Source organism: Passer domesticus, chromosome 11, assembly GCF_036417665.1.
Source record: "Passer domesticus isolate bPasDom1 chromosome 11, bPasDom1.hap1, whole genome shotgun sequence".
NCBI classification, from domain to species: Eukaryota; Metazoa; Chordata; class Aves; order Passeriformes; family Passeridae; genus Passer; species Passer domesticus.
In genome coordinates this window covers 2,708,329-2,734,888 of record NC_087484.1, presented here as the reverse complement: position 1 = coordinate 2,734,888, position 26,560 = coordinate 2,708,329, and the positions used below count along the sequence as shown (strand labels likewise).

The following is a 26,560-nucleotide window of genomic DNA, read 5'->3' as shown; positions in this document are numbered from 1 at the left end:
TGCCCAGGCTTCCCAGGGAATGGTCCCAGCCCCAAGACTGCCAGAGCTCCAGGAGGGTTTGGACAACATGCCCAGGGATGCACAGCATGGGATTGTTGGGGTGTCTGTGCAGGGACAGGGGCTGCACTGGATGATCCCTGTGGGGCCTTTCAAACTCAGAATATTCCCTGATCCTATGCCTGGCACAGAGACAGGGGAGCCAAAACCCAGTAAATGTGTGACTGAGCCTCCTGCCTGTGCCCGGGCAAGTTGTGCTGACCCAAACTCCTTGGGAGCTGCTGGACCCCATGAACTGACAAATCACATCTCTAATACTTAACCAAAAATGGGGCAATTGCAGGTTTCTCTCAGTCAAGCTGAATTCTTGGTGCAGTGTAAGACCAACTCTGAAGTCTATCGCCCCCCATTCGCCACCTCATCGATTTTATTTTAACAAAACAAAACAACCATAAATGTTTATCTTTTCTAAAAATTATCTATTTTCTGTCTGTTTAGATGAATGCTAAAAATATTGTCCCTGAAGATTACTCCCTGCTCCTTTGATGATGGCTCAAAATTAGGAGCCCCTTTGCACAAAATCTTCCCTTCCACCCCTCTGCTGCATTTTCCTTCCAAGAACAGGCAAATAAGCAGGAAAAGCTCAAATTAGGCCACAGCTGTATTTTCCAGAAAAATTATCCTTATTCCTTTTAAGGACATGAGTGCTCCTCATTAACAAAGAATGGCCTGTTTAAAGGGACAGGACAAAGCATGCAATGTGTGACAGTGAAACAGGCAAAAAAAAAGAAATAGAAGGGAGCTTTGTTGAGCATTTTCAGATATGTAAACCATATAAATGGATTTATGCAAATGGGCTTTTTGTGAATTTTCAGTTTTAAGGATGGTGCTGAGGTTTTATTTGAAAAGGTTGGGTGCTTAGATGTGGTAAATAATCAACATTTATATACTTAGCTTTAAGGTAATACTGATCATCACTTGGAAAAGTTCTCAGGAAGGAAAGAACAGACCTTATCCAAATTATTAGGCACTGCCTTGATATATTCAAAAATTCTTGATGTTTTATCATTTTAATATTAATTCTAAATAGCAAAAGTATGACTGCTTCATATGACTGCTGGTTGTAAACTTGGTTAAGATGCTCTAGAAAAACAAGATCTCAGAAGAAATAATTCATTTAGGTTTTGGTTGGTGGGTAAATCATCTGCAGTAGTCAGAGCCTGCTTGTACGATTTCATCTCTCCCCGTTTGTCTTCCTCAGTTCTACAGTTTTTAGCAAGAGAATTTTTCTGAAGTACTGACCAAATACTAAATACTGTACACAATTTTTATAACACAAATAACTAACAAGAACTTACAGTTAAAAACTTCTGTTCTGTGTGTAGCAGCACCTTCTCATTTTCAGTGTCCCTGGGATCTGCGCCCTTATTTAACAGACCATTTTGGTACTAATATATTGCAACACTAATTCTGAATTTATTTTTCATCCTGTGTTGCAGGCATCATGATTTGGACAAATGGTTTGAGTCTCTGCACCGGGTTTCTGATGGGGTTTCTTCTCCTGTCCGTGTTCACCAGGAAGGTGGTGCCTGAAGAGAACATCATTGCAACCAAGAAGGGCAAAGTCAGAGGGACCAGCCTGCAGGTGCTGGGGGGGACAGTCACAGCCTTCTTGGGAATCCCTTATGGGCAGCCCCCCATTGGGAAGCTGAGATTCCAAAAACCAGAACCTCGGGAGAAATGGGAATATGTTTGGGATGCCACCAAACATGCAAATTCCTGTTACCAGCCCATAGACACAACTTACCCGGGCTTTGCTGGCTCAGAGATGTGGAACCCAAAAACCAACCTAAGTGAGGACTGTTTGTACCTGAATGTGTGGATTCCTTCTCCCAAGCCCAAGAACGCCACTGTCATGGTGTGGATTTATGGTGGTGGCTTCGAGTCTGGGTCCACTTCCCTGCCTGTTTATGATGGGAAGTTTCTGGCCAGGGTGGAAAGAGTGGTCGTGGTTTCCATGAACTACAGGACTGGTGCATTGGGATTTCTGTCCTTGCCAGGAAACCAGAAAGCTCCTGGAAATGCAGGTTTGTTTGATCAGAGGTTGGCACTTCAGTGGGTCCAGGAGAACATAGCAGCCTTTGGAGGCAATCCCAAAAGTGTGACTCTGTTTGGAGAGAGCGCTGGCTCGGCCTCTGTCACCTATCACCTCCTTTCTCCTGAAAGCCACCCTTTATTCACCAGGGCCATCCTGCAGAGTGGGTCTGCCAATGCCCCCTGGGCTGCAATTACATCTTCTGAGGCCAGGAGCAGAGCAGTGGCTTTGGCCAAACATCTCCAGTGTCCCACCAGCAACGAGTCAGAGCTCATTTTCTGCCTCCAAGGCAAGGACCCAAAGGAAATAGTGGAAAATGAAATTTTTGCTGTTCCATATGGTTCTCTTTTACAAATATATTTCTGTCCAAGCGTGGACGGTGATTTTCTGACGGACATGCCAGAAGTATTGATGGAGAATGGCCTTTTCAAAGAGACCCAGATCTTGGTGGGTGTTAATAAGGATGAAGGGTTATCATTTCTGACATACGGAGCCCCTGGCCTCGACAAGGATAGTGATGGCTTGATCAATAAAACCCAGTTTGAGGCAGCTTTAACTCTGGCCTTCCCAAGAGCAAGCAAGCTTGCCATAGAGTCAATCATCTTCCACTACACGGACTGGGAAAACCTGGGAAAGCCGGAGCACTACCGGGATGCCATTGATGACGTTATTGGGGACTACCAGATCATCTGTCCCGCAGTGGAGTTCAGCACCAGCTTTGCCCAGCTGGGCCACCACGTGTTCTTTTATTTCTTTGAGCATCGCTCCTCCAAGCTGCCCTGGCCGGAGTGGATGGGGGTCATGCACGGCTACGAGATCGAGTTTGTGTTCGGGCTGCCCCTGGAGAGGAGAGTGAATTACACCAAGGCTGAGGAGCTCCTGAGCCGCTCTATGATGAGACACTGGGCAACTTTTGCCAAAACTGGGTGAGTTTACTCTGGAAGTTTTGTTGGTTGGTTGGTTGGTTGGTTGGTTGGTTGGTTGGTTGGTTGGTTGGTTGGTTGGATGTTGTTTCAGCAGGGGGAGAATCTTGGCTGTTTCAGTGCTGCTTTGGAGCCTGGCTGGAATGATGGAAACACATTAATTGTTCAGTTATCCAGAATTCTTATTTTAGTTCTGACAAAAGCACTGTTTCAATAAAACAAACTGTTGATGTGTTGATCCCTGTATTGGACAAGCTTAAGGGATCAATATTTATCCAGCCATAAAAGCAAATACAAAACATTTCTTTGCCAGGGCAGCGGTTGTTCCAAAGGCAGGTAGTGGTTTCAAGGGTTACAAACAAAATATTTCAAACACTAGAAAAGACTTCCAGCAGTAGAAGTAGCAGGAAAAAAGCCCAATTTCCTGTAATTTGCTGAGAACATTCAGGTGTATAACAGGGAGGTGTGCTATGTTTACACCATAAAGAGATGGGGATTTCAGAAAGCCTCTCCTCCCTGTGTACTGGGAGTGCAAGCCCACAACAAATCACTCTCCAGTTCCAGTCCGCTCCTTTTGAAGTGAAATATGGCCCAGCTTGCACAAGGAGCAAATAGGAATATTTCATTTGGGTGTTGGAATGGATTAAATCCAACGCCTCTCTCCAGCTGGAGTCAGGAGGAGCGAGGCAGCCCTTGCTCCTCTCGGCAGGGCTGGGGGCTCTCAATGAGATGCTCAGTTGGAAATGAAAATGTGTCAGAGCAGTAACAAAAACATCCCCCACTACAACAATCATGTAGGATTAGTCCCAAGCCTGGTGAGAAGGGGAGGTATCTTTTTACAGAAGTTTGGTTTGTTCTCTCTCCTGAGAAAATTATACGTACAAAAATCTGTTCCTTGGAGAACACACAACCAAACAGTCAATTCACACTCTAAAAACATTTCTTTAACTTTAGTGTTAAAATCCTTCATTAATTCTGTTTCTAAGGTGGACCCTTTCTTTGATTTGTCAAGGATATATAGATTTGTAAAGGCTGAAATCAACATTGGAACAGGATCTAATTAATTTTTTAAATAGATTAGAAACCAGAGGGGACCACTGTGCTCATTTAGTCCACCCAACCTTGTACATAACACAAAATACAGGTAGGACTGAAATGTTCCCGCTGATTAAAAATGTTTCCACTGATTAAAAATCCAGAACAAACATTGTTAGGCTGTTTTAAACCTTAATTCCACTTAAAACGTTACATTATAAAAGTAAGTGTTTCCAGACTGAATTTGCCTATTCTAACTCTGCATTTTCCAGGTTTTACATTTTGTTTGACAATTTGTAAGATTAATTTTATTGGTTTTGTTCCATTGAGAGGTTGATTATTAAGGATCTATTAAAATAATCCTTATTCCTTTTTTTGAAATTGTTTGTTAAACAAGCAGGGTCACACCCTTGAGACTTGCACTAATGTTCTTTTTCTCAAATTATAACTCTCTGCCTTTAAACCTGTGATTCATCCACACCTTGTTGGAACTTTCCCTGCCAGAATTAAACACTGTCATCCCCACAGAGCTGTAATTCCAGGTGTCACCTCTCCCTCCCAGTTCAACCTGACATTCCCTGTTTATCCATCCAAGGCAGGAGCTGTTTGTGCTTCGTGGTGTTATCTTGGGCCGCCGTTTGTCAAAGGCTCCACCATCCATCCCAAATCCATGTTCCCCCCTGCCTGGGCTCTCTCCAGCTCCAGGACACCCCAAAATTGGAGGCTGCCAACCCCCAGCCCTGTACTGTCCCTTCCCCTCATCCTCCATGGTGAACTCACTGCTTATTTTTATGTGTATCCCTTTTTTAACAGATTTACTTATCAATCAGTGTGATTGATTGACTAATTGATTGATTGCCTTGATTTGTAGGAGGATTAATTACCTTAACAACTCCCATCCCCTTTATATGCTGGAGCTTGTAATAAATATTTCTCTTACCAGAAGAGATGAGCATATTAAAACTCAGAAAATAGCTGTACCAATAGCTGCACTCATCACTGCACAATGCTTTCATACAACTTTAATTATTGTAAAATTTAATCTAAAATTTAATCCACGAGCTCTTCCTGCCTCCCTCTGTGCTGAGAGCCTGAGCACATCCCTCTGTGTGAGTTTGGTGGGGAGGGCTGTGATGCAGAGCAAAGTTTTCAGTGGGGTTCAGTCTGGAACTGAGATGGGAGGTTGATTTATCAACGCCAAAAATGCATCTGATAGATTCCCAAGATGAATTCTGATGTTGGGAAAGGCTTGTGAACACTTCCTGCACCATGAAGATGTGCTGTGGCACTGTTCCTTTGGGCTGGTGTTGGTGGAGAGCAAACTGAGTGAAAGTTCCTTGTTCCACCCTGCAGCTCCCCATCCTGCCCTAAAGGAGCCTGCAGCAGGGTCTTCCACCAGAGACAGCACACCCTGCCACTGAACACAACTATTTCTTAGTGGAAAAAGAGAAATTCAGGTCTATATTTGATTTTGCAGAGCGATATTTACATTTCTTTCAACTATTGGTTTCCATTGGATTATGTATATATTTCATTTTCATGTATATATTGAATTTTCATGTATATAACTTTTATGTATATATATTTATATATAAGTCTTGATAACCTGCTCTGCAAAACACTGCTCCTGTCACTGCAGCTCCTAAAATTAGACAGCAAAAGGTACATTCAGGTTTAAGTTTGTGGAAGACAGTCCTGTCACCTACTCTGATCATCATTCACACTATAATTAGATTACCCCACAGATTGAATTTCAAGTGGTTTCCACAGCAAACAGCAAATAATCCCTCCCTTTGCTCCCACCACGAGGATCCAAACCACCACTATTGGGAAAAACAAGACAACCCAGCAATTTCTGTTAGTAAAAGATCAGATCAGGATTAACCTTCTGTGTGACCCTTTACTCATTATCCAGAGCAGACACACCTAAGGCTCTGTATCCCATTATTCAGTGTGCAAGCAGTGGGGAAGTAATAAAAATTCTTAATATTTCCAAGACTAATAAGTGATCCTTTATTTTCTCCCAGCACAGCAATCATTTAAAAGGAGCTGGGGAAGCCCCATTTTGACATAATGTTTGTAGGAAACTCTGGCATGATCAAAGGGCAAATCTCTGTGGGGAAAATTACCATTGATGTCTCCAGAAGATGAAGAGAAAAATCAAGCAAAAATGAGAAATATTGTACAGCACATTTTTTAGTGAGGGTGTTTGACCTAATATTCTAATGTGCTGAAGTACAAAAGCACAAGGGAGGGGAGAGCAGCCTGCAGAGGAAAGGAGATGAAGTAGAGTCAACAAAACTGGAAGAAATCATGTTTTTCCTGGTGTTTTCTCCCTGGGAGGGACTGAGAGGTGCCAGAGCTGCTTCTCATGAGGGGCTTTCCAGCCCAAACTTTGACCTTAGTGATCTCTGGTTTTTATTATCATGTGAGGAATAAAAATACTGATAGGAAAATTAAAAATATGCACTTAGGAGAATTTTCTGTTTCTGTCATGGTTTAACCCCAGCCAGCAGCTAAACCCCACAGAACGGCTGCCCTCTTCCCCCACAGAGGGATGGCAGGGAGAACTGGAGGGATGAAAGCAAAGAAAACTTGTGAGAAATCCTTAATGTCATGTGAGGACAAAAGAAAAGATGTTAGAGACAGAAAGTGACTCTTTCAAAGCATCCCAAGAGTGTGAAATCCTTGATTTCTGCATTCCTCAGTAACTAAAGGACACTCTCAGCCGGCCCAGGGGTTTCCCAGCCCACCACCATCCCCAGCAGGAGTGGATGCAATTTTCCAGATCTCTGGACACTTCCTAGTTCACATCCTGGCTAAAAATAAACATCAGTGATTAGTGACCATTTTTCCTGGAAAATTACAGGCATTTCTATTTTTGAGTATAAACAGGGAATGGAGATGTAGAGGATTCAGCAGGAGACAGGAACACACATTTCTCCTGTGAGCCTCAGAGCTGGTGCTGCTGTTAGGCTCCAATTTCTCTTCTGGATCCCAGGGAATAGGGTCATTTTTAGGAATCTGCCATATATTGACATAGTCTGTGAAGGTTCTGCTCACAAAGTCTTTTTCATGGCTGAATTTGGGTATTAAGTAAGTTTGATCAAATATCCCAGCCATTCCTTTTTATGTTATTAAGATATTCCATAAAATACTTTTATTTTTCATACATTTGAGCCTTGAAAGAGCAACATTTTAACCATACCCTGAAAAATCCTTACTACCAGCAAGGGAAGAAAGAGACTTACTACTCCTGCTGTCTGAATAAATCAAGCCTAATAAAATATTTGGGTTATAAGAAAGAACAGATTCCAAAATCAATGTTCTTGATTTACATTTTGAGGTTGAATTCCTCCCTTCACCTTGACCTGGGGTCTCCTCAGCTTATTCGTGCATTTAAGAGTATTGGCAGTTGAATATCAATTCATAACTCAAAATCATTTGATGAAATACCAGATATCACCACAGAGAGATGGTTAGACAAAGAGAGATGGGCAGATTGGATTCAGCAGGAAACAGTAGTGTGGTGTCAGGAAAAGTGCTGCATCAGCTCTGGTACGACTGTGTTTGCGTGGAAATAACATTTATTTTAACAATATTGTTCATTCTCACTGGCCTTCTTCTAAATTTTTTCCAGCGCTCTTGATTTTAAGCCACACTCATAACAAAATAGAAATCTCTCTTTTTGGATATTTTTAAAGTTCCTTTTTCTGCCTCAATTTTGTTATTCTTCAGAAAGCTTTTGAAAAGCAGGCAGGTGACACTAACAGGTCCTACCAATTCCCAGTCCCAGGATGCTCTGCCAGCTCTGGGACAGGGAAATTTTATTTATCCCTAGAAAAACTAGATGGGATCCCAAATCTTTGGGTGCCTTTTCTATTCCTTTGTCCATTAAGTTTGGTAACTGTTTTTTTTAATGATGAGAGATGCAAAGTGACAAGAGCCAGACAAATCAAATGGGCTGAAAACTCAAGCAAGAATATAGCAGAGCACACAAAAATAATACTTTTTAAGGCTTTGTGAAAAATGTTTCTGATAAAAGGAAACGGGCAAAACTTGTCTCCCTGCCAGTTTTACAACTGCTGAAACAAATCTTTGCAGCTTTTTCTATAAAGTGAAGCCTTTGAAATATTTCCTCCTATGTTTTAGGGGAATTTGTGAGGCTTTGATTGTCCCACTAAAGCTGTGAAGCATTTTGTCTGGTTATTATTGCCTTTCCCTGATGTTCCTCTGGTAGACACATAATAAATTTCAGTGCTTTTGTTACCAACTTATCACAACCTGTTTATAGAGAGTAGTTTCAGAGCAGTGAGAACAAAACCAACAGCCTCATATAGAGTCCAGTCAGCACTTGAACTGGGGACCTATATACTCTGGGTATGGGAAGGACTGAATATACTGGGAAAAAAATAAAAATAAAAAACCCCAACCACTTTTAATTTCCTTATACTTCAGGAAGCTGGAAGTTTTATGTGCCTCTGAGCCATTTCAAGGGAAGAAATTTACTGTGGGCTGTATTTCTGCCAGAGATTCACTCATGTTCACAGGGATAGAGGAAAGTTTTTGGGTTGGAGTCACTTTGATCCTCACAGGGTCTTTAAACACTCCAGAGCCAGAGCTCAGGGGGAGCAAGAGGAGCCTTTCCCTGAGGCTGCTGCTCCTGAGATCTCACACCCTTCCAGAAAAATTAATTTTTCATCTTAACAAGTGATTTTTCTGGTCAGGTCAAGAATCCAGAAAAAATAGATTTCTGGATTAAAAAAAAAGGAGTATGAACAGAGTGGGAGAGAGGTTCCCAAAACTACAAAAATGCATGTGGAAAGTCTTTATTCCCCACATTAGGGAAAATTAAACTTTCTTTTTGACCCAAAAGGATACATTTATTCTCTCATTCACTGTCTTTCATGTGAGAAATTTCTGAGCTATGCAAAAAAATTGCAGAAATTATAGTCTTGAAAAACAGGGGCGGAAAAAAGTTTAATTTGGAAGAAATTTTACTCCTATTTTTCCACCTTCAGTTTTGAGTTCTTAAAAGTGACTCATCATCTTTACCAGAGTTTACATCCATTGTTATATTCAGAACAGCAATGGAAATACCTTTTTAGCAAACTAATAAGAAACAGTGGATCATGGAAAATATCAGTAACCAGAGACTCACCTTGGCAGGCATCTCTCTCTCTCTGGCTTTCAAGCTGACAAGCTGTCATTGAATTTCAAAACTGAAAACAGGAGTATTTGATTCAGATGTCTTTTGAAAATTAGTCTGGGATAAAAATTGTTGAGATTGGTTTAATTTTATTACAAACATTGCAAATTACAAGAAGTTCCTTTCCATATGTGCAGCAAACTCAATTCTGTCCACACGCATTTTCCTCCCTCCAACAGATGAGTCAAACCATTATTTTCAAACAGGAGATGAGAACATCTATTAAGGAAATGTCCAAATATTGTAGGAGCCTTTGAGTGAGAACAAAACTAAAACCTAGAGCTGAAATGCAGAGGATTGCCTGGAAGAGAGGACTGGCAGTGCATTGTGGAGCGGTGGAAGGTCGAATTCAATTGTCAAAGTCTGTGGGACCAAAACCATCAGTGGTGGCTTGGGGCTGAGTAAGGAGATCTCCTGAGCCTGGAAGAGAGGGACATCTGAGGGGCTGGAGGAAGAAATGGAGCTGGGGAAGGAGCTTGAACAGCAGGAGGGGCTGAGGGAGCTGGGAAGGGGCACAGAAAAGGAGGCTCAGGGGGGACCTTGTGGCTCTGCACAGCCCCTGACAGGAAGGGACAGATGGGGGGGTCAGGCTGTGCTCCCAGGGAACAGGGACAGGAGGAGAGGGAATGGCCTCAGGCTGTGCTGAGGGAGGTTTAGGTTGGACATTAGGAAGAATTTCTCATGGAAAGGGATGTCCTGCCCGGGTAAAATCTGCCCAGGCCTGTGGTGCAGTCCCCATCCGCTGAGGAATTCAAAATCCACGTGGATGTGACACTTTGGGACATGGGACAGTGGTGGCCTTGGCAGTGCTGGGTCAACAGCTGGACTTAAAGATCCTGGAGGTCTTTTCCAACCTAATTCAGTGATTCTATGGATCCAAATCTTGGATGTGGCTCTGCCTTTCCTCATAAGTGGGATAGGTTGAAGAGCCTGTACTGGACAGGGTTCCCTGCTGTCCCAACAGCCTGACAGAGTCTACACAGACACATTCTGGGGAAAGGAGAGACATGAAGAGAAAGAAACGCATCAAGAGTGAAATAAAACCATGGTGTGATTGCCACCTCAGATTTGGGAGTGGGAGTGAGAAACCTGGATGTAAATAATTTAGTGTCTGGTGGGAAGTAAGGAAAATGGAAAAGCAAGAGTGGGAAATGTAACTGCTGCAAGACATCAGGTGACCAAGAAATGCACAAAGGAGAAAGAACAAAAAAGTGATTGAAATATAAGAGTAGAAAATTCCTGAAAGACTTTCAGGGGGAGAACAAACCTGAGATCAGAGAAATGAAGTGAGGGCACACGTGGACTTATTATGAGTTGTATTTGAAGCAGGTTCACATATAAAGCCAGGCACTTCAGAAGGAATGTATTTTATAGGCATGTAAACACACAGTCCCCAAAGGCACTGAGAAATTCTAATTAATGTTCACCCACAGTCAATCCCCTTTTTAAGGGCCACTCTTCTTCCGTGCTTCTTTCCCTCAGCTTAGTCCTTGTTTCATCACCAGGAGGCAGAAATGGAAGTTTGAAAGGTCTGCAAACCCCATTTTCCAGGTGGTTCTGGAACACTAATCTGAAGGGATGCTGAGAAGTTCCACGGGAGGAATGGAAACCTTTCAGTGCACATTTTAATTTACTCCCCAACGCCAGAGATTGGCTGTTCCAGGGAAGTGGCAGAGGCGAGGGGAGAGGAAATGAGGAGCAGCAGAGGTTACCTAACACCACATTTTTGAAGGGAGTTCAATGTGGTGTTTAATTCTGTTTTCAATCAGCTGCAGGGGAAGGCAGTGGTGGGGAAATGTACTTAGAAATTCAGTGTTGGGATTTGGGAGCTTCTGTCCCCAAGAAGCTGAAGCCGTCTTGGTAGAAATTGGGCATTTTGTGCTTGCAGTTGGTGATGTTACACAATTCTATAAGAACATAAAATTGAAAGCTGACATTCTCTGCTTCCCCAGACACTTCTGTGTCCTCTACCTTTCCTTGCAGGAACATAAGAGAATTTCTTAATTTCATAAAATGCGAACCCTAAAGAGCACTACCTCAAATGTGCACCTCTTCCTACAGGAACAGCTGTTTAAAAGCAGTGATCTTTTTAAAATTCTAACAAAGTTTTTCATTTTAATGAGCTTTTAAATATCTGCCTCTCATGGATCTTATTCATGGTGCAACCTCCAGGTGGATTTTCTGTACAACTGGAAATGCTCAGATGTTTAACTGTTGTTTTTCTTAGCAATAAAGTTGTCGCATACAATAATTTCCATGAAACCCTCTCAATTTTGAAAGAGAAGAACTTTAAACAGGTTCCTCTTCTGTTTTCATAGTGTTTCTTCTTAAGAGCAACCCTTCCATGGCTCCCAATCCATGTGTTGGTATTTAGAGATCTCCCTCTTGCTGCAGTTCCAAACGGACACAGAAGAATTCACAAGAATGGGACATAATTCAAATTTGCTTATCAAAGGAAGTCATATGTAACTTCCACTTGTAAATGTCAAACCTATAATGAATTTATACTATAAGAAATTATTATTATTATTATTATTATTATTATTATTATTATTATTACTACATAACTGGGGAGAGGGTTAGAGCACTCTATCTTCTTGTTTACATTTCCCAGCATGAAGCTGCAGTGGTTCAGTTTCTGATGAAGCAGTAACACAAATTCCCCCTCCTGAAAACTATCCAATAGTTTCATTTTTAGGACTGCTCAATTTGGCCTGTATTATATGGTTGTGAAAGTTTGTGACTCATGCACTTCCTCCCACTCACAGAAATAAAACAGTAGTAGAAAATATAAAGAAAAATGCCACTGTGATGAAATCCATCAGGACACAACAAATCCAGAGGGTTTTGGTTGGTGCAGGGCTCTGTGGAGCATCCATCCTGAAAATAAATCATGATTAGGGCAATTTCCATTGAAAACAAATCTCAAATATCATATCCTGGCATAGTATCAAGTACACAGTCTCAATTGCAAATTTAGTCTCTAGAGATAAGAAAAGCATTGAACACATTTATCCAACAATTTCTGAGTGCCTGGGATGAACTTTATTAATGGCAGAGAAGGGAAGGAATGGAACCAGCAATAATATCCATGAGCACAGTATTTACTCTTTCTCAGAACCAGCTGGGCTGACAAATTTTACCAAAGACAGTGTGAATTTAAAGCACAGTATTAATAGTTTTATGGCTATAAAAACATTATTCTCTCCTTTCATGCCCTCTTTTTTTGTTTCTGATGAAGCCCTGGTTGGTTCCAGGGAGTAATTCTGGTTAAGATGTTGTGTAAGTTTGTGTTTTCCGGGTCATGAGGAGGAAGAGGGGTTGCAGAGGAGATAAAACAGCCTCAGAGGATGACTGAAAGGGCAAATGCCATGTGCCTTCCTGTCTACTCTCTTTTACTTACCTGTTAGGGAAGGTACTTCCTCCTGCAAGGTGTCAGTGGGGTTCAGGACCTTCTTCCATTTCCAAATATCCCTCTTCAACAAGACTAAAAGCTATAGTTCCATTTGATGTCTTCCTGCAGCCAAGACTGTTAAGAAATAACAGCTTTGAAAAGTGGCCCTTGAAAGCTGAAATTGATACCACACAAAAGGGCAGAAGGATCTCACAAAACATTTTACAGGAACATTGGGGAAAAAAAAGGCAAAATTGTTCTTTCAGCAGAAAGAAGGACTAAGATGCAGTGTTACCTCTCTCATGTTTATATAAAAGCCATGTAAATATGAAATGTGAATATTCACACCAGAACCTGAGTCCTGGAGAAGGTGTGAAATCCTCACTGTGACTCTTATACAGAACAGTGGGACAGCTCCAGACCTCATAAGATAAAATCCCATCTCATCCACACTCTGTGTGGAGTTTGGGGTTCCTGGAGCAGCCCCAGGCTTGGCTGGAATATTTCAGAGGGAAGGGGACCCACGTGCAGCACAGCCCAGAGGGTCAGAAGTGCAGGCAGGGGTTGAAGGGCTCATTAGCTCTGGCTCAAACTCGTTATTTCTCCTGCCACCAGAGCAGGTTCCTGTCCAGGAGCCAGGGGTTGGAAGCACCCAGCTCCTGAATGCTCGGCAAAGAGCTGAGGCAGATCATCCTGCATCTAAATGTCTCAAATGCTCCATTATTTATAACCAATACCTTGAGGCCTGCCTTGCATACAGCAGGAATTTACGACATGCAAGAATTGTTTCAACTCAATGGGTGCTCCACGGGGCTCTTTGGAGCAGAACACAAGACAAAAAACATAATAGCAAATAGTAAAAAAAACCAAAAACAAAACCAAAGAAAAACTCCAAAAAAAAAAAAAAAAAAAAAAAGTAATAGCAGCTTGTTGCTTCATTTCCTGAAACTGATATATAGTAGCACATCCCACTATAATTTATAGTTAAAGGCATTTAAACAGGCAGCTGCTGTGTCCAGGCTGGAATCTGGGAGGAATATCCTGAGCTTTATTTAGCCTGTGAAGGTGTAAGAAAGCCTGGCTGCAAGGTTTCTTCTCCAGTTTCTCTCAGTTAAGGACTTTGCCAGCTGGATCCTGCTGCTTTCTTCAGGGATCAGCAGAAGGAATAATATTTACCCAGGCTAGGACTTGCAAAGCAGTTTCCCCCTGGCTCAGGGACACTTTGCAGTCACTGGATTATGGACTCGTGTGTGTGATCTGGGAGTGAGAACTGGGCACAGCAGGGTATAATGAACTTCCCAGAACCAGCTGATTACAAAGGGAGTTTGAAGGATTCGAGTCTGCACATCCCTCAGACTCATAGTGCTCATCAGAGGAGCCCTTTCTTTCCTACTGGGGGAATCTCAGTAAGGCTCAAATGCCACACAATTTAGGATTTTTTCACCTTATTAAGAACACTTCTATGACTTTTTTTTATTTTATTTCAATTAAATAATAATTTAGATCAATTATATGAGAAGTGTTTAATGACTTGTATTTTCAGAAACCCGTCACTATTTTCTCACATCGATGATGTCATTAAGCAAATTCGTACAAAACCATCAGATGTGCAGAAGCAGCCCTTACTCCCAGAGCTACCCTTGGGGTGAAACCTTTAGGTTGTCCTTCTTGTTTGATGCTGAACTGACTGTTTCCATAATTCTCAGAGGTTTTGTACTGCAGCTGCAGGAAACCTGCAAGAGTTGGGGTTATTTTTGCTGTTGCATTCCTTCCAAGGCCATTCCCCCTCCTGGTTTTCTTGTGCCATGGTAACACTTCATAATATTCCATCCCATGGAAACCAGCTGATTGCCAGTGGTGGCGATTCCACCAGGAATCACAAAAGCATTAAAAAAATCATAAAAGGGATTCACATTCCCTCTCTCCTGCCTTTAAACCAGCTTTTAAAATAGAATGGCCAAATTGGAATCAAGCACCAGCAGTTCCAACCAGGGTGAAGCCAATCCACTCACACTGGGAGGAACAGGTCTCCCTTGGATCTCAATTCCTCCTGCACAGGGGAATCAGAGGGTGCAGCAGAATTACTAATTTTAGTTCATCTTAGTAGGCACTGAGATTTGGGATTGTTTTTCTTGTCCTCTGGAGAAACCCACAAGGTAAGTCACAAACAGGAACGTGGTGGAAGCTTGGGGCACTCTAAGCTACACTGTAGGACACTTGTTCTACAAAGGTAAATCCTAAAGCACCCTAAACATGTTTTCAGGAGGGTTAGCAGAGAATAGTTTCCATTCTGGATTTCTTCAAAATACAATCTAACACTACAAAAGAATAACCTCTGTGATCATGATGGAATTCACTCCATGAGTTTTCACTCCGCTATTCAGAACTTGCTCACAAAAATAAAGAGAATGTTTTCCAGGTACTTTATATCCTGAATGTTTACCAAAAGCAGTCAGATGATGAATTACGTATTTTTGTGTGTCTGTATGATAAACCATTTGTAAAGGTAATGCTGTGTGAATATTAATAAAAATGCAGTGAGCTGGTATTGTTTTTCAGGCTATATTGATCATATTAATGAGAATGGTAATGTATGTATGTTTATTATGATTAACAGAGCTCTGTTCATGTTGCATTTTCCATTGGAATGAAATTAACTTTCTCTTTCTAAAGTTGCTGAAGATGAATATTAAATACAGAGAAATGATTGGTGAATAAGCTCTTCCACAACCCTCTTCACGCCTATATCAAATTTAGTACACTTGTTATAAATTAATCTTGAAAACTAGAAATTATTGGCAATTGTGGATGGAAAAACCCAAAGGGGGAAGAAGCTGATCTAAGTAACAAGTACTACCGAGAAACTTCCACTTAAAAACATATCTCAACAAAATAATTTACTATAAATGAGCTGCTGTGCCACTACCAGAGTAGAGAGAATCCAGCCTATAATTTCAGGGCATATGCAAAGAGAAAACATAGCTGCAGGAATGAGAGAAATTCTGTTTGCACCACAGTTTAAACACAGGTGGTTTGAGTTTGTGTTTTGTTTTGTTTTGTTTTGTTTTGTTTTGTTTTGCTTTGCTTTGTTTTTCTTTCTCACATTTCTTTTCTGGGAGCAATTCAAAGAATTGTATTTCTTCATTGCCTGAGGACTTGCTCCTGCAAATGGTAAGAAGGGCAGAAAAGGAAAAGGTTCTTTCTAAGATCTTCAGTGAAGCTTGTATTCCTGGTCTAGCTGAAGATGCCCCTGCTCATTTCAGGAGGTTGGATCTTCCAACTTCCCTTTGAAGCCATACTATTTGATTATTTCCTCCAAACAAAATTAAGGCCTTCTCTGAATAAATCTTGTCCAAGAAAGGTGATTTGACAAGATAAAACCATGAAATAGAGGCCTGGCCTGAAGATGCACAGCACAAAGCCTTTTCAGGACACACCATCAGGCCCCAATGCCAGCACTGAAGTGGCAAAACTGCAATTACTGAAGCAGAGGTGATTAAGCAATACCAGAAAATGAAAGAGCAGAAGATTAAGGAATTGATAAAAGGTGATAGAATGGAGGTTTCCATGCAAATGAAACTTTTTTTTTTCAGTACAAACAAGTTTCTGTAATCGATCACCAAAGATTGTCCATCCAAACCTTAATGGGCAGCGACAAGTTTGTGCAAGATATTGGATTCCTGTCTGCCCGCTGAAGATATTCCCACCATACTTCCAGTGTTCTGTATGAATATTATTAGACCTTGAATTTGGTGCAAAGAACAGGGAATTTTACAGCCTATTCTGGGCACTGCAATTCTCATCATGAAGTTATTAGTAAGAAGGAATGAACAGTAATTGTGAGGGAACAACAAGGTTATAATCATAACTTGTTCCAAATTATACTCCTGTGATCTCCCTTTTGCTCCGACTGGGAGCTGCTTTTTAACTTGGGAAATTTTCAATATTAAAGCCAAGAAGGAAATTGCTGGGCATTTCTTTGAACAGTAAACTTCCTAGAAATGCAGAGATTGTCATAATCAGCAGGTTCACGGGCTTCAAAGTGCTGCGTTCACCTGATAGTTCTTTCAATCATTTTTTAGTAAAATACATCTGTAGCCATCGAGGCATTGTGTAATCCCCCCACACACCTGGAAATGGTAATGTGGGATGTCATGATTTATTTCATAGCATAAAAGCTGTTAAATGAATACTGACAGCACCATTAGCATCCTGATCTTGAACTGAAGTGCAAGTCAGCTCTGCTTAAGTCATCATTCTCAGGAGCCACAAATAAATGTGCACTTAAAAAAGGTGACATGGGTTAATCAGAGCTGAATTAGTCAGGAAAAATCAGTGAAGAAGGGAGCAGGTCAGGAAATGACAGCCTGAAGCTCTTATTCCAACACCGATTCTTGAAGCAGCCAATGCCAAAGACCCCAAAACACAAAAACATGGACTGAAAACTTGATTAATTCCAAATTATCTGAGAAATGTCGATATTGCTTCAGCGTCTTGTGCTCCAAGTGCTCCCCCCCACACCTCTTGCTTTGTTCCCTCTCTTGGGAAGCAGAACCCAAATGGGCTCCACTCCCTGGACTCCTCTTTGCCTTCTGCCCTCTAGCAAGAATCCTGGTGAAAAGTAAAACAGAGAGAACCAAATTAACTCAGCTCAGAGTAAATTTATCCCACCAAGAATCACCAATTACTGTTGCTCTGCCCTAAATCCCAGATTCCTTGATGTCATCTTCTAGGAAAGAAAATGGCTCCCTGTGCTTGCCCTGAAATAAAATGTTTACTTTCTATCCTTAACCTCTCCTGAGCTAATGGAGATCTGTGACTGTTTGAAATACAAATCTACTTATTCTAAAATGCATGTTCTGTTTCGTTTGTTCCCTAATGTAACACTGCCCATTTTGTTGTTCTCCTACACATTTAAACCATTTTTTTCCCCTCATACAGATGCTGTAATTTCTGGAGGTGGAATCTGGATGCCTGTCCTTGGAGCCTTTTGAATTCTGTTGCATTATAAATATTTATCACAACTCTTTTAATACCAACAGCTGTGCTCCTTTCACATGCAGAGCTGGTTTTATAAAGGGTCAAGCCCTCTGTACCTCTTCCCAGTTACCACAAGATTTCAGATTGTTCCCATTTGGCCCTCCACAAACAGGACTCAACACGCCTCCAGGATGAGTTCCTTCTTAAAGAGGAATAATTGTTTTCTCTCCCAGAGCAGATCTTATCCCAGTTTAGACATTATTTTTACCTTTACTTGCATGTTTATCCCAGTCATTTACTCCAATATGTTTGTCCATCTGAAGGGATCAAAGGCATTCAAACTAAAACACAAACCACTCAACCTCTCAGACTGGCAGGCTGGTTAGTTCTAGAGTCATCTCTAATAATTCATAGCTTCTGTGAGAATCTCCAGATTCAAAAAGTTGCTTTAATATGATCATTTATTAAGCTTTTCCCTTTGATGAACCCAGAACACCTCAAAAGGGGGATTTTTTTTTCTTCAAATGAGGGTAAATCAAATTTATCTGTTTTTTTTCCCTGTTACTTCCAAAAGGACACATCAGTCATTCCAAATTAATATACTTAAGCTGAACAACTATTAAATAAACCCAAATCATGCTTTATTGTGTGCTGAGGTGGTTCCTCATTGTAAATGAAGTGTTTCTTTTCTCATTTAGAGCTCCAAATGGGACCCTGACTAATGGAATAAAGTGGCCAGTCTTCACTAGTACTGACCAAAAATATTTGACACTGAACACCAACACTTCCGAGGTACTGACAAAGCTACGAGCTCAGCAGTGTCGATTCTGGAAACACTTTTTCCCCAAAGTCATGGAAATGACAGGTAACAATGCTTTTCTAGATGCTTTTATATAAAACTTTCATGCAAGGATCATTTGCTGGATGTTAATGTGATAATTGAGTTCAGATCTTTCTGTTCCTGTTTGTAACGGAGATGTTCATTTGGGTAAAACTGAATTGGTGTTGGATAGAACTGTCCATGCTGTGTTGAGGGTGGACCCCAGAACGTGCCCTGTGCTTCTGGCGTTGGGGTCACCACCCTGTATTGTACCAGGAACAAAACCTGGGGACACACCAAGGGCCAGGACTTTGTGATACGGAGTTTTTTTGTCCCAAAATTCAGATGCAACCACAATGTGAGACGCTGAGTGCTGAAACCTCTGTTCTTGGGTACCCTCTGAAAGATTTTTGGTGCCACCAGGGTTCTTGGGTGCAGGAGTGAGCAGGAAAATCAGTGCTAAAGGAGAGTTTGCACTGGGAGCTCTGGAGGCTTTAGATGTTCTGTATAAACTGTGGGACGTTACAGGATGTTATATTTGGATTATATTATCTATTATTTATGGGATTCTATTTTATGCAACTGATCCCCTGAGGATGTGAAGTGCACTGCCAAGAGGGGATTCTGGTTTCCAGCTCACGTGAGAGCCCTGTGTTTTATTTCTGGAGTGTCATTGCTGAGAACCCAGAGCCTGCAGGATTTGCCTATAGAAAACAGAACCAATTTGTGCCTGGCCATGTATACAACAGATTGATGAGATTTCACTACCAAGAAAAATATAATTGTTTGAAACTTTAGGATCAGTTGAACAGAGAAGACCCAAATTTTTCGAACACCAGTGGCCCTGTTTTACCAAAGCCCAGCAATAGATGAAGCCTCTGTGCTCTGAATTTCAAAAGGAATTGATTTTATAAAGTGATTTTGCAGCTCTGGAATCACATTCTGCAGCTTGACTGAGGGAAAGTCTCATTTCAAAAATGAGATACACTTTTAAGATGTTAATTAGTAATTTAAAATCTTTCTCTAAGACTCAATTTGAATGCTTGTCTTAAAAAACACGTAAGCCTTAAAAATATGTAAACTGTCACAGTGCACAGATGATTCCTTCTGAAATAATTTATTCCCTCCTCATTTGAGTCTGTGACTGTATTATGGCTCAACTTTTATCCCCTCTCAATTCAACAGATGTTTTTCAATTAAATCAAGAGACACGAAATCAGTAGGTAAAATGAATAATTTATGAAGCCTACTGTGTGATTTTAAAATCACAGCTTTCCCAATTACGGGTGGATTTCAGGGAGGTTTCAAAGATTCTGACAACTTTGTGCTGAGCCAGGAGAACTGAGCTCTTTTATATATTCCTTTAACCTGGCTGGGAAACCCTAGGGAAAAATGTGGATCCTACAAATGGGCTGAGCTTAGCTAAGCCCGTGTGGAGCAGGAGGGAGCAGATCACCAGAGTTCAACAGATCCTGGGGCAGAGAAGAGCTGCTCTGCCTGGTCTTGTGGGGTGAGGGATGATGAGGCAACACTCAGGACCTGCCAGCAGACATAAATTCATCACTGTGCCACATTCGGTAATTCGCAACATCAATTTACATAATTTAATTAAAAGAAATTCACGAGCGTATTCTTAGCAAAAAGAGAAGAATCGTCGTGTCTGGATCCAAATATAGAACTGAGGCAAGAATGTTGTCAACAAGTGGCACTGCCTTGTCTTGTATCATCTGTCAGTCCTTGAAACATTGCAATAATAAAAACAGAGTATTTCCATTATGTTCCCTGTACAATATTATCCAATTCTGACAGAAAACCCTTTGAAATCCTGCGTACAAATGTGATATAATAACTTATATTGCAATAATTCTCTTCACTGAAATATTGTTTTGCATTTGCTCTCTCCTTTTATGCCCAAAGGACAGTGCACAGCATTAATGCAGAGATTTCCTCTTATTCTGAGGGTCTGTCCTTTCTCTTACTCCTTTCATTGAAATATTCTTAGGAAAAGAAGGTTGCTGTAACATGAGGTGATATAAGATGACAGGGAACAAGTAAGGAATTTTTATGTTCTTATTGTTACAAGTTCAAGTAGGGTTCAGATAGGCAGAGTAGAATTCTATCAGGTAGAACCCAAAGAGGATAACCAAAACCACTTATTTTGCAGAAATCGTAATTTTTTAGCATCAAGTGATCAGGATTTGCCATGGATTTGCTTGGTAACCCCTTGCCTAATTCCTGACCCACTCCTAACCTAAGCCTTGCCACCCACTGAGGGATTTTAAAGGCCAGCTCCAAATGTGTCCTGGATCTGAACCAGCCTGTTCCCATCACAGGCTGGGTAAGACAAGTTCCCTGAGGCAGTTAAATATATGAGAAATATATATCTTTACTGTTAGAAAATTCACATTTTCCTCAAGCAATCATATCAGATTAAAAAAAAAAAATTATTATGGTTGTGGGGTAGGAAAATAATAAGGAAAAAATAAAGCTCTCACAGCAACACAAGAGTAACAGCCAGATATAAAATATGTCCTCGATACCTCAAGAGTAATTTGTGTGATTTTGGAAGATTTCTTAAGGTCTTCTCCTCGGGTTTCAATTAATAAGTCCACCACTAAAGACACAAGTCAGAACCTGGAGTTTTTAGTCCAAGACAAGTAGACCTGGGTTCTGAGTTCCAAGCAGACACAATTCCTACAGGATTTTAACCCAATTTCTCACCCTGCACCCTGCCCAGCCCAGGACAAGCTGGGAGCACTCAGCATTTCCCATTCCATCCAGAAACCAGAAGGGTTTCAGCTGGCTGCTGCTGCTTCTGTACCACGCTGAAGGGACAGCAAACATTAAGTGACTTTTAAGTGGCTTTTAGAGCAATCATATGTTAATTATAAAAGGATCTGTGTCAGACTTTACCTCCTCAACACAACCTTTAATGCATCTAAAGCCCTTCCTATTTATATGAGCCCGTTTCCTCTTGATTGTAGAACGCTGCAGGCAGCCAAACTTTCCATTTACTTTTCCATTACTATTTTAGTGTGCCTAATACGTATTTTTTCTATTTTGTGTGATAATACTGGATCATGTATCATCTATGAAGAATCAAGCTTGGTCATATAAAACCACCCTAAAAGATCTTTTTTGTGTGGAGGCAGAGAAATGTTCAACCTCTTGGCCAATGAGCAACAAAAACTATTGTATTTGATGTGATCCTCCGGCCAGTATCTGGATTATCCAGAGATAAATACTCAGGGTGGTAAGAATATTAAAAAATTTACTAAATAGAAAATTCACGGTCACAATTAAATTAAATTTCCACAGAGTTGGATACATGAAGAAATGTGAATTAATCACAGGTAACCTCACCAATACTACCACACCTCTCAACAAAGACTTTACTCATTGCACCTATGAGCAAAAAGTTTCTGTACCTCAACCATCTGATTTCTTTCCAACATTTCATTCCATGTCATTGGAAAGATAACAGCCCTTAGAATTATTCATCTCCCAGAGAGCTCTGCTGACTTCTGGAAGAACTAAAACAATAAAAGAGAGGATTTTGTAGTCCTTAAAAACACATGTGAAAATGAATATACTGCTGTGTCAAACAAAGCTTTGATATCCAGAGAGTGTGATTAAAGAATATTCACTATAGATATTATTTGTGACATTTGTGGAGAAACTCTCACCATGAGAATGTGCAGCATAAACCTGTGGCATTTATCATATTATTGAACCCAGAAACTTACAAGTACCTGCAATCGTGAAACTTGCAATCATGAGGTGTTGAAGACAGAAAAATGAATTCTAACTTGCCATCCCTTATTAATTAACAGCTATATGGCCTTTATCCCAATCCTAAATGTGTTTTTGTGTGTTAATGTTAAGATTAGCACTTTATTGGCACATCCAGCAGTTCAAAGGATGGGATGGTGATAAATTTAAATTTGCAGTAACACATTAAAGTAAGGGAGAGATGGAATGAGAGGAAATTCCAGCTGATTGTGCCGGCATTGTTGAAGAATCAAAAAAAAAACTTTTTAAAATTTTGATCTGTTAAACTGGAACCTTTCAGAGGACTGATTCATTGCTTACAGAATCTCCCTTTTACTCCTGCCCAGACTCACTGGGCTTTGCACGGGAATTAAGGTAAAGTTTGGGATTGCCCCAGTGGCTCCTAGAAAATTCCCCGCTTTCACTCTTAGCTGGCTGTGCAGCCACCCGGTGCTCTGAGCTGTAATTGTTGGTCAGCTTGGACTCTCTAATCTTTTTCTTTTTTGCCTCCCAGCTGTCAGCTCATCTAAGTCACGGGTGGTTGCCTCCCAGAGATTGATGATGTTGGTGATAATGGGATGCATTGACTTGTGACTTCAATTTGGATCTTATCACTGGGGGGAAGAAAAGCAAACAAATGGGAATCCGAGTTCTTATTTCAGTGATTTCCATCCCCCTTTTGTTTTTAGATCCATAATGGTGGGTCCTCTGAATTTTTTGATGTCTTCTTTCTCTAGCTGGCTCACTCGTTTACCATAATCTTTAAAAAGGACTGAAAAGCTCCATAATTTATACTCCAGAACAGTGACTTTTCATTCAAGACGTGTCTATGGTAGAGATATTTCAGTGTCTTTGGGCAGACTGGAAACACCTCTACACCTGAATAATTAAAGAAGAGAGGTTTTTGAGTTTCCTTTTTAATTCATAAGTGGAGGTTTTACCTGAATAAATTAAACTGGACACCCAAAATCAAGAATAAAATGAGAAATACAGTTCAGGCAGTTTTCTCCAAATAATAGTGCTACTGCTTCTTACAGTAAATCACCAATCCATTTGACTTAATGTGAAAAATTTCCCTTTGCCAGAGACCCTGACTACATCTTTAAATTAAATATGTGTAAAGGAGAGGTCTTAGAGTCAGGAAAGCAGAATGTTGTGCATGTTTTGTCCCCGTGTTTCTGAGTTCTATCTGCATAGTTAGCAATGAAAATGAGATTTTATTGTTACCAGCACTTCCAAATCATCTCTGAGTTAATGGCAGTTGTGGCCTGCAGAAAGAAAATTTTAAAGTATCTGAACTTTCCTTTGATCTCTGTTATAACCAAGCTTATTTACAACTTTGAGCTGAGGGAGAAGGATGTGGTTAATTTATTGACATTTTTTCCCATATTTGTTCTTCACACTTTTCTTTTTGACTGCATTTAAAAGTACAGGACTTCCCAGAGAAAAAAATATCTTGGTTTTATTTCTGGTCTCACTGGAACCAAGAAGTAAATCTCATTTCAAAGTCTCATTAAATTGCCATCTGGATTTCCAGACCAAAAAGGTTTGGAAACGTTGAGCTAAACTGCAGATAAGCGACCAAATTACTGGATGCTTCTCCAAGCTAAATCTCGGAATCAGTGAACTCTCTCCCTCAAATATTCTCTCTAGTGATGTGTAAAACACAGAAGTATTTCATTTTCACATCACCAGTTACACTTGCAGTGCTGGCAGGTCGTAAAAAAGGGGGAAGGGGTGTATTTATGGAGGGAAGAAGAGCAGCAGAAGAACATAAAAGCCAAAGGAGCATAAAGAACCCACGGAGCTGTTACCTCAGGAACACCATCCCCAAGTTTTTCTGGAAGTGAGCCCTGCCAGTGAGGGACACCACCAGAGTTGAGTCCAGAATGAACAAAGCATTCACAGATCATCAACGGTTTCTGAACTTTATCCTGAACTCTACAGCTGAAACCAAATGATGAACATCAGTGACTGATACAGCCTGGAGGTTTTATCCACATTTTGGTGGTGTCTGGGATGTTCCTGCAAGGCCTCTGCCTTTCTCATAGTGTCAATCACCTTTTAGGGCTGCAGGAGGGGATCCCTGTCCATAAAATACCCTGTGAAATGCTGCATTTCTATGACTCTTCTCATCCTCACCCTCTGCTCCCATGCTTGTAACAAATTTGGCATTAAATATTTCCTTGGGACTCAGGATTACTTGGAGAATGCTTTAAAGCTGGGGACGAAAAAGAAAAGAGAAGATGGTTTCATGTTGACATAGGGCACATTTGACAGTGTCCTATTCCAAACCTGTGCCCTTTATGCTTCAAACTCGGGGATTTGTTCCATGGGAGGTCAAGATCCCGGACATCCATTGAAATCCATTAAAGCAATGGAATTCCTGCTGTTGCCTTAAACAAAGCTGTGATTTCACCTTATCTTTACGAGCATCTCTCTCATTTTGCATTATTTAGTCTTCAGGGTGTATGGGTTTCAATGCAGGGTATATTTAACCAAAGGAATATTTTGAGGATAAAAAAAAGTGACTTAAAAAGGATGATTTTGATGGACAGAAGAATTACCCAAAATGTATATTAAAAATATATATTTTTTAAAAATACAAAGTATATTTATTACCCAGCCAGAATGATATCTTTGCACTCCTTCCTTTCTGATGTAAAGACAAAATACTAATCACTGAATTTTCAGTCATTCCAGGTTTAAGAAAAGAAGCAAAAGACCATCCCATAATGTATTTGGAGCAGATGACATTGATAATCAAAATTATTTTTCAATTAGCATACAAAGAGATTCAAATTTAGATTAATGTAACCCATTTCATGTTTTACAGGAAATATTGATGAAGCAGAACGAGAGTGGAAAGCAGGATTCCATCGCTGGAACAATTACATGTCAGACTGGAAAAATCAATTTAATGATTACACCAGCAAGAAGGAGCTGTGCAGTCTCTAATTAATATGTTTACTCTTTCCAGTTTGTCCCTAGAACTGTTCATCAGGCAAATATTCAGGTAGCTTCCCAACCTGTCGAGCATTAAATATATTATGGAGATTAAAAGAAAATGCTACAGATACAACTCTGATTTCAGATCTTTCCTTTATATTTTATCTTCTCTCTCAATAAAAAAATATAAGGCACCCACACCCTTTGAAGCTTCCCTGGGTCAAGTAGGACTGTCGAGATTAAAGGCTGGAGATTAATGATGTACATATTCTTATAAATACTTGCTGCTTAAACTCACCCTTCAAAGAAACAATGCAATCAGTTAGAGGAAAATGGACTTTTTTTTTAAACAGAAATAGCAGTTTTACAGCACTGCCATGCAGAACACAATCAGATTTAATCTTTAACTGCAACACCACCTCACTCAAGCCTTGTTTCAGACATAATTTCATCAACATAAACATAAAGATGCAATAATTTTGCTGGATGCACCAGGCAATATTTGCTTGTTAGACCAAAAAGTCTTTAAGACAAGTTTTAAGACTGCCATAAAAGTGGGAATCAGTGTTATTTTCTAGCCAAATATGTGGACAAAGCCATGGCAGGAGAGGATTTAAGCTGTGTATTGAAAGCCTAAATCAAGTGCTACGGTGAAATAAGCTGGAAAAGCCAACGCCTTTCCCACAATCCTCATTTTTCAAGGAGTAAAGAATTACAGACTCACAAATAAAAAAATTCACATCTTTCCAGCTCAAGCACCCTGAGAAAAGCCCCTCCTATAGAGGCAAGCTCCAATTATGATTTTTTTGTCCACTTAGTTGCCTCTTGGTTGAGGGACACCCTGCATTTACTGGAACATGAGGGGCAGGTTTTTTCACCTGCAGAAGAGCCTCAGTCTCTGTGTCAGCAGATTCCCAGCCCCAAAACTGCCAGGAGAGTGGGGTCTGGCCAGGAATCTCCTGGATGGAAGGCTGGGGAGAGGATCCTTGCAGAGGGACCTTGTGACCTTGTGGGAAGGACCCAAAGGACTCTGCCATGGCCAGGTGAGCTCCCTGCCCTGTGAGCTGGCATCCCACACTCCTTTCCACCTGCTTGAGCTGAACCTATTAAAAACCTCTAAAGAAACCCATGGATAATTCTTCCTCCTTCCCTGTTTCTGATGGGGCTGGAATTTTTCTGCCTGAGCACCACCGTAATTGGTTGCTTTTCACTGGCCCAACTGGGAAGAATAAATGCCAAGAATTTGATGAATGTAAGTAGTATGTAAGAGCAACAAGCCATCTCGTAAATAAATTATCCTGAAGCTTTCTGTAAGTGCAATAGCATCTCAGTGCATCTATTTTCTGTGCTAGTGATTGCAAAATGCCTCCTTGGATTGAGCTGAAGA

The 26,560-nt window shown here is 40.7% G+C and overlaps 1 protein-coding gene across 7 annotated transcripts in view; it reads left to right on the top strand.

Moving 5' to 3' along the window:
• Nucleotides 1-25,373, top strand: part of BCHE (butyrylcholinesterase) — a 45,796-nt gene extending 20,423 nt beyond the window's left edge. For all 7 annotated transcript variants that reach the window (XM_064385167.1, XM_064385170.1, XM_064385165.1 and 4 more), the window contains 3 exons: nucleotides 1,497-3,018; nucleotides 18,332-18,498; nucleotides 25,061-25,373. In XM_064385167.1, the coding sequence (XP_064241237.1) occupies nucleotides 1,502-3,018; nucleotides 18,332-18,498; nucleotides 25,061-25,182 (1,806 nt within the window). In that variant the 5' untranslated portion in view covers nucleotides 1,497-1,501 and the 3' untranslated portion in view covers nucleotides 25,183-25,373. The remainder of the gene's footprint in view (nucleotides 1-1,496; nucleotides 3,019-18,331; nucleotides 18,499-25,060) is intronic.
• The last annotated feature ends 1,187 nt before the right edge of the window (nucleotides 25,374-26,560 follow it).